The following is a 7,309-nucleotide window of genomic DNA, read 5'->3' as shown; positions in this document are numbered from 1 at the left end:
GGCGTGTCATCATAGAAAGCCAAGCGCTGATGAATCAGTCTGTATCTGTGTGTTGCACGCATATTTATCTGAATTCCTGTGAATCATAGGGCCTGAAGCTCCTCCCAAAGTCTGTGGAAAAGCAGGGGTCGTGTCACATGACACTAATGTATGACTTATAAGAGAAATAAATATGGACACCCACTACAAAGGTATGTAAGGCCATATGTATAGATCTGATCATTTTAAATATACAATTTGTCTAACTAGGATATGGTGTAAATCCACTATCAATTTGATGATGAAGGTTCCTGTTATATCTCATATTACTCCTAACTCAGAACTTCCAACAACCAAAAATAAAATATGTCTAGGCCAAAGTAAGTAAACCTCAAACAACCAAATGTTTAAATTATAAATTAATCTGTCCGAATACGACTGATTTATTTTACTTATTATAAACATAATAAAACGAAATAATTAAAATGTAGGCCTAATGCAAAACATGTAGTGGCAATTTAATAGGAACGGTTTCTTTAAGTTGTATTATAACTCAGTTCCACGCTATAGGCCTATATACATGAAGGGCCGTTGATTGGCCCCTCGATGTCCCCTCCTGAGCGAGGGCGCGAGCTAAGCTGCGGCGCCCCGCATCCCGCTCGAGAGGCACAACACCGCAGCACCAGTGTACCGCTCGTGCATGGTTCACGCTGTGCAGCTGCACCGCCGCTGGTGTCTCAGCCGTCGGAGCACAGGGCCTGTTATCCTACATAACATTTCTAGTTCTATTTTAAATACGGGCGTTGATTGGTTTGAGTCGCGTGCAAAAATATAGGCATCGAATCGGGAATCCGCCATCCGTTTTTTTTTCATGCTGTTTTGCGGGCGATTGAATGGGACAACATGTGTGAGATGCCCTTCAATTAGCGGTTGTAGACTCTGTGGTCGGTTGAGACAGCCTGCAAGGGTGTTATGTTAGGTAAGGGTTGGATAGTGGTACTGAGCTGTATTGTTCTTTTGTTTGTATTCTGGTAACCCAAGAAGATACAAATTCGTTGTTGTATATTTTGATGCAATTTGACTATATGGCATATTATGCTCCGACTAATGCTATGAACGAATTTCAGCCCCTGTAAATTACTTCCCGATGCTTTGTTTGATACATGTGTGGTTTAATTATTTAAGATAATACGATGGTCTGTATAAGCCAGCTAAGAGTGTTTGTATTTGCTTTGCAATAAAATAGGTCGTTATGATTTAAGAAGAATTCATTGTTTTAAGAAACACTATCAAGTAATATTATGTCCAAACGCCAAAGTGTCAAAATAAATATAATAAAGTTGTCTAAAGAGAACATGCAATTATTTTTTCCCTTTTATCCACCCAATTAAATATTTGACTAAGCATATAGACACTTATCATAACTATTTGTTTGTTGGTACAATTTGAGAAGAAATAGATCTAGCCAACATCTGAAAAAGTAAAACCAATATTCACATTATGCAAATGTCAAATCGTAAACATGTGAGTATCTGAACGTCCAAAACGATTTTTAAATACCATCTCTAACTTACCTATGTTAGATGGAAGGATAACAGTGAAGCATAACTTGAACATTTACCGCTAGTCCGGTGCCTTTTTTAAATCTCCTTTTTAAGTTTAGAATTTTTTTGACTGACCCCCAAACTGTATGGTTTTTAGTTCCCAGGTGACTTCATACTTCGGTTTGATGTGCTAAATGTTTAGATAGATATAAAATATATATTTATTTATTTCCCCGCACGTGGATTCAAAATTACAACTCGGTGAGGGATACTGTGCTGGTCTGAGCCATTGGAAATAAATGCCTTGTCGCGGACTGCCCATGCGCAGAGTCCCCAGCGGCGGAGTGGCTAATGAACAATAATAAATCATGAAAGGTTTTTCAGGTACAGCCGAGAGAGCGTGAGAGAAGAGGGTGTGAGTTGGAGAGCTAGAGAGGGGGTGAGAAAGAAAGAGCTTGCAGGAAGAGAGAGAGAGAGAGAGAGAGAGAGAGAGAGAGAGAGAGAGAGAGAGAGAGAGAGAGAGAGAGAGAGAGAGAGAGAGAGAGAGAGAGAGAGAGAGAGAGAGAGAGAGAGAGAGAGAGAGAGGCGGAGAGAGACACAGCCTTCCTGCCCTTCGCCTCAGAGCGCATGCAGTTCGAGTCCCCGCAGCATTCGGTATAGTCGAGGTATCGCGACTGTCACCGCTGTTGTGCTCACAGCTTCGTTACTTACGTTTTTTCGAGAGGGATATTTTCGAAAAAACGAAAAGCGAGAGAAATAGTTTAAAACTTTGAATTTTGGAAACCCACAAAAAAAGAAAGAAGAAAGCGGGTTATTTTTGTATTATTCGTTCATTTTCTTTTTTCGGGGCATTGTCTTCCGTGGAGCTGCCAAAACATATCCATAGGAAAAAAAAAAAAAGTAAGGCGATCGAAGGAAGGAAAAAGAGAATCCGGGAGGAAACTCAACCAATCGAGATTATTTTTTGCGTAATTGCGCCATCCCATCCCAGAACGGAAGAGGTGCACGAGGGCGCCCCTGAACCTGAGTCCTGAGTCTCGTGGCTCATTGGCTCTCCGCGACGTCTCACTTGCAGATAGAAAGCAGACGCTGCCACATCTCACCGCGGCGGGCACTAACACATTCGCTCACTTCGCACCCGGACGATCATTTCAGCCCTGTTTTTTTTCCCTAACACCTTACAGTTACTCGAGACAGTTGACTTGAGATTTCCAAAGAAGCAATCGGGCTTCAACTCCAATCGAGGAGGCGGAGTCTTAACTTATTAAAAGGAACTTGCTGAGGCTCGGACGGCAGCAAACATGATGATGATGTCTCTGAACAGCAAGCAGCCGTTCTCTATGGCTCACGCCAGCTTGCCGGAGCCGAAGTATTCGCTCTCGTCTTTGCACTCCTCGTCCTCCACGATGACTTCCAACGCGCCGTCCTCCTGCTCGTCCTCCCGACACAGTAACTCCATCATCAGCAGCAGCGGCGGCGGCTCCGATGCGATGCGTCGAGTCTGTCTCCCAAACCCACCGGTACGTATTCTGCATAATCACCGCTTAAAGGCACATTTTGACAGCCCACTTTTTTTGCGCTTGATGTTTTTTTCATGGCTGCACAGCAAATCACCCAGCACCTCCATTTTTTTTTCGTCTCTGTCCAACTTATGTATTCAGTCGGCTTTGCCTCACGTATTAATTTTTATGACATGGGATGTTGCATGTGTCTTGTTTTGTGTGTCCTCCCCCCCATTTTTGGGATTTCTTTTTTTTCCTCCACATTCTGGAAATGTTTTAAACCGACGAGTGGAGAGAGAATTCCCCGCTGACAGTTATGTGTGCATTCTATTTGCAATTGCAGAGCAATATATTCGGGGGCTTGGATGAGAGTTTGTTGGCCCGAGCTGAAGCTTTGGCGGCGGTCGACATCGCCTCCCAGAACAAGAGCCACCACCACCACCCTCCGCACCACAGCCCCTTCAAGCCGGACGCCACCTACCACACCATGAACACTCTCCCCTGCACCTCCTCGTCAGCCTCCTCGTCGGTGCCCATCTCACATCCGTCAGCCCTGTCCGGCCACCACCATCACCACCACCACCATCACCATCACCAACCCCACCAGGCGCTGGAGGGGGACCTGCTGGACCACATCACCCCCGGACTGTCATTAGGAGCGATGGCTGGTCCGGATGGCTCGGTGGTTTCCACGCCTGCGCACCCTGCACACATGGCGGGCATGAACCACATGCACGCGGCCATCAACATGGCTCACGCTCATGGGCTACAGTCTCACATGGGCTGCATGAGCGACGTGGACGCGGATCCCAGGGACTTGGAGGCGTTCGCCGAGAGGTTTAAGCAGAGGCGGATCAAACTCGGGGTTACCCAGGCGGATGTAGGGTCAGCTTTGGCCAACCTGAAGATTCCTGGGGTGGGATCCCTGAGCCAAAGCACCATCTGCCGATTTGAATCCCTCACACTCTCCCACAACAACATGATCGCTTTGAAGCCCATTCTGCAAGCGTGGCTGGAGGAAGCCGAGAAATCCCACCGAGAGAAACTTAACAAACCCGAGCTGTTCAACGGCGCAGAGAAGAAGCGGAAGCGCACGTCCATAGCCGCACCAGAGAAGAGGTCACTGGAAGCCTATTTTGCCATTCAGCCGAGACCTTCCTCGGAAAAGATCGCTGCTATCGCGGAAAAGCTGGACCTGAAAAAGAACGTAGTCCGTGTCTGGTTTTGCAACCAACGACAGAAACAGAAACGAATGAAGTATTCTGCATGCGTCTAAATGCAAAATCAACAACAGTGTTGGAGGGACTTGGAACTGTTTAGAGACCATGTGTATCATATTTCTTATCTCACACTTTTTCAATCATCGATGACTTTCTCATTTGAACTCCAAATGCAAAAAAAACATTCAAATTGACAGAAAACTGAACACTGTTACCACGTCTTATGCTCTCTGAAAAGGATGTGGACTCGAGTAAAGCAACGTTTGACAGAGCAAGTAAGACAACTGTTTCCACACTACTATGCTTTACGTGTCTGGCGTCAACGCAGTATGGCCTATTCCTCCAAATTTGCTTAAATGACAAATGTATTTATAATGATTATGTTCAGACGAGGACTATAGTTTGCGTTTGACCTTGCTCAGACAGTAGCACCGAATAATGCTCGTCGTTTACACTCCCCTGACTCCTAACTTATAGCACTTGGTTTGTATTTATTCATGTTTATATTTTGGCCCAGCATAAGGTACTCTTATTTTATGATGGAGGTTGATGAACAATGCAGTCTAATATTTTATTCAGGGTCTAAAAGGGGGATAGAGAAACATTTCGTGAAGTTGTTAGTTGGTTTCTGCCAAATAACCCCTTGTAAATTATTAATCTAGCTGTCCACTTCATTTTGTGTCCAATGTGTAATTATTTCCATCTATTTTTTGCCGTGTGATAAAATATAAAAAAATCAGGGCCATGTGTTTCAAGAACGTCACAGTTTTGAAAAGCAAATATATTTGCTTTAGGCCCCAATAACAGGAAATACCAATAGGGCCTGAATTGAGACAACTGTAGGTTTTGAATTGGATAAAATATGATAAGATAATAATTTACCAATCCTTGGGACGTTGTCTCATAAACTATTTATTGAGTGAGGTCATGTTTACTTCATTATATATTTATTGGGATTCCCTCTCCTGGTCTTGCTTGAGAAAATCCGTTTCTGACTGCAAGTTAACCGTGATGTTTGGCTGAAAGGATACTGTGAAACATGGTCATAAATTTAAATTACATTTTGAAACGTTCGAGATGGTACAATCGAGAGATAGACTATATAAGAGATTATTCTCTTTTTAAAATTATTTTATGTATGTTCTTGCTCTTTATTTGTATAAATATGCGCGCATTATGGCGTCGTTGCTTGTTCACCTTGTTTAGTAATGTTTTCTTAAAGAGAAAATGACAGGTTCATCAAAGTCTACGTGTACAATGTAAATATTTCATTGGAATCAGTCGATGCACATAAATATATCCGTACAGGTTTTGCTGTATTGCTGTTTTAGCTGAAGTAACTTATTTCTGTATTGTACGTTGCTTTCGTTTCCTGGTTAAATGATTCTATTAATTTATTACATCCATGTAAATTTAAATTATTTGATTCTTGAACTGCAATATGTGTTTCATTAAAGAACAAACGTAAACATTTAGTTGGACGTTTTTGCATGATTATCATTTATGTGCTGGTACAAAAGTTGAACAGATTTGAGCCATGGCACTTGGATTTCCTTAGTTTTCAATTATTGAACCCAGTTTGACACTGGCTGATATAGGCCTTCCATCTTGAAAGAGATTCCGTTTTTTATTTTTGTGTGGCTTGGTTTTTCTTGTTTTTGTTGTAGTCGAATATATTTTGGGCCTTCCATACCGCCGTAGGCTAAATAGCAGCTCAGCAAGTAGCCCCTATAGGAAGTTTAGACACGTTGGGTCTATTGTTATTCCTAATATGCCTTCAACTTAAAAGGCACACGTGGTTACTGACATCGCTGGCAGCTTCTGGAGCTCGCGCTAGCCTTACCTGAGAGCAAATGCTAATATTCTATTAGAGCCTAATCAGGGAATCTAGGGAGAGCGCGACGCGTCCCTGGAGCACAGCGCTGCCAGATGTCAGCCCGCCAGAAAAACAGCTCGCCTGCCAAAATGCCCGTCTCTATTTAAATACACACTCAAAAACCTGCTTGATTCCTGCATCGGGGCATGCGCGCGTATGCTTTGAAGCACACCTTGGTTTCAGGGTGACGAGGGTTTGGTAAAGGGAAAATATATATAAAAAATGCTGTAATTTCATCAGCACAGCTCGTGTTAATGCATTAGTGCTGCTGGGTGAACGCCTTCGCTGTCGCGGGGTTGAAGGTGCACGCGGTTCAGCACCTTGGAGAGCTACCTGAGGCCACGACCAAGGGGGCGTTGTTGGCGCCAACATTAAGCTATTCTGGTCATCATTCTTCTATACGTTTTCATACGTTCTTAGTTTATTACAACATCATGTTTTTGCATTGTTTTAACTTCAAAATATAGGCCTAATGGGTACTATGGATGATAATTAAAATGCAAAACAGAGGTTTGACTTTAGTTGTAATTAAATGTGTGTGATTAAACCCGGTATCGTTTGATGTCATGAAGCTTGTTGATTTGTTAATTATTTATCATATAGTTGTATAGGCGTTGCTATGCATTACGGGTGCTTTGCAATTCTTCTTTAATTTGAAGATTTTATAAAAATTTGAATATGTTTTCTTAAGGCAGTAAATTTTGCTTGCTCAACAAATATTCTTTATCAGACAGGGCTTTCTTGAAATGATTACGATGACGTCAGAAATGTTGATGTTGGCAGAATTTACATATATAATATAAATATTTAAATATATATGTATAGGCCTGTATACAAATAAGAGTAGGCCTATATATCTTAGAATAGATAGGCCGAACTAATATAATAATAATTTAAATAAATACCTAAATGAGAAGCACAATAGTAAATTATAGCCTGCTATACGAGACAAAGCCTTTTTGTTAATCTTTCACATTAAAGCTCAACGTGTCAACGCGCCACGTTGTTCGTGACAAAGTAGAGTAAGAGTATGAGCAGGAGCCTTTTAATGAGACAGCTGATGTTTCATCAATTAAAAGATGCTCCTGGTGAGTGCTTGTAATTTCCTCTAAATGGGCCATTCACTTAATACGTTAATAAGAGCGAATTATTAAATTACACATCGAATTATGAAAACTAGATAATTAT

General features: G+C 42.1%; 1 protein-coding gene across 1 annotated transcript; it reads left to right on the top strand.

The window, feature by feature from the left end:
- The first annotated feature begins 2,117 nt into the window (after positions 1 to 2,117).
- pou4f2 (POU class 4 homeobox 2) lies at positions 2,118 to 6,673 on the top strand. Its single transcript, XM_030350256.1, has 2 exons — positions 2,118 to 3,043; positions 3,369 to 6,673. Exons 1-2 carry the CDS (start codon positions 2,825 to 2,827, stop codon positions 4,299 to 4,301), a joined length of 1,152 nt encoding a protein of 383 aa, XP_030206116.1. The 5' UTR covers positions 2,118 to 2,824; the 3' UTR covers positions 4,302 to 6,673.
- The last annotated feature ends 636 nt before the right edge of the window (positions 6,674 to 7,309 follow it).

The sequence above is a fragment of the Gadus morhua genome, unplaced genomic scaffold (genome assembly GCF_902167405.1).
Source record: "Gadus morhua unplaced genomic scaffold, gadMor3.0, whole genome shotgun sequence".
NCBI classification, from domain to species: Eukaryota; Metazoa; Chordata; class Actinopteri; order Gadiformes; family Gadidae; genus Gadus; species Gadus morhua.
Note: the sequence above shows the minus strand (reverse complement) of the source record. Positions and strands in the feature narration are given on the sequence as shown.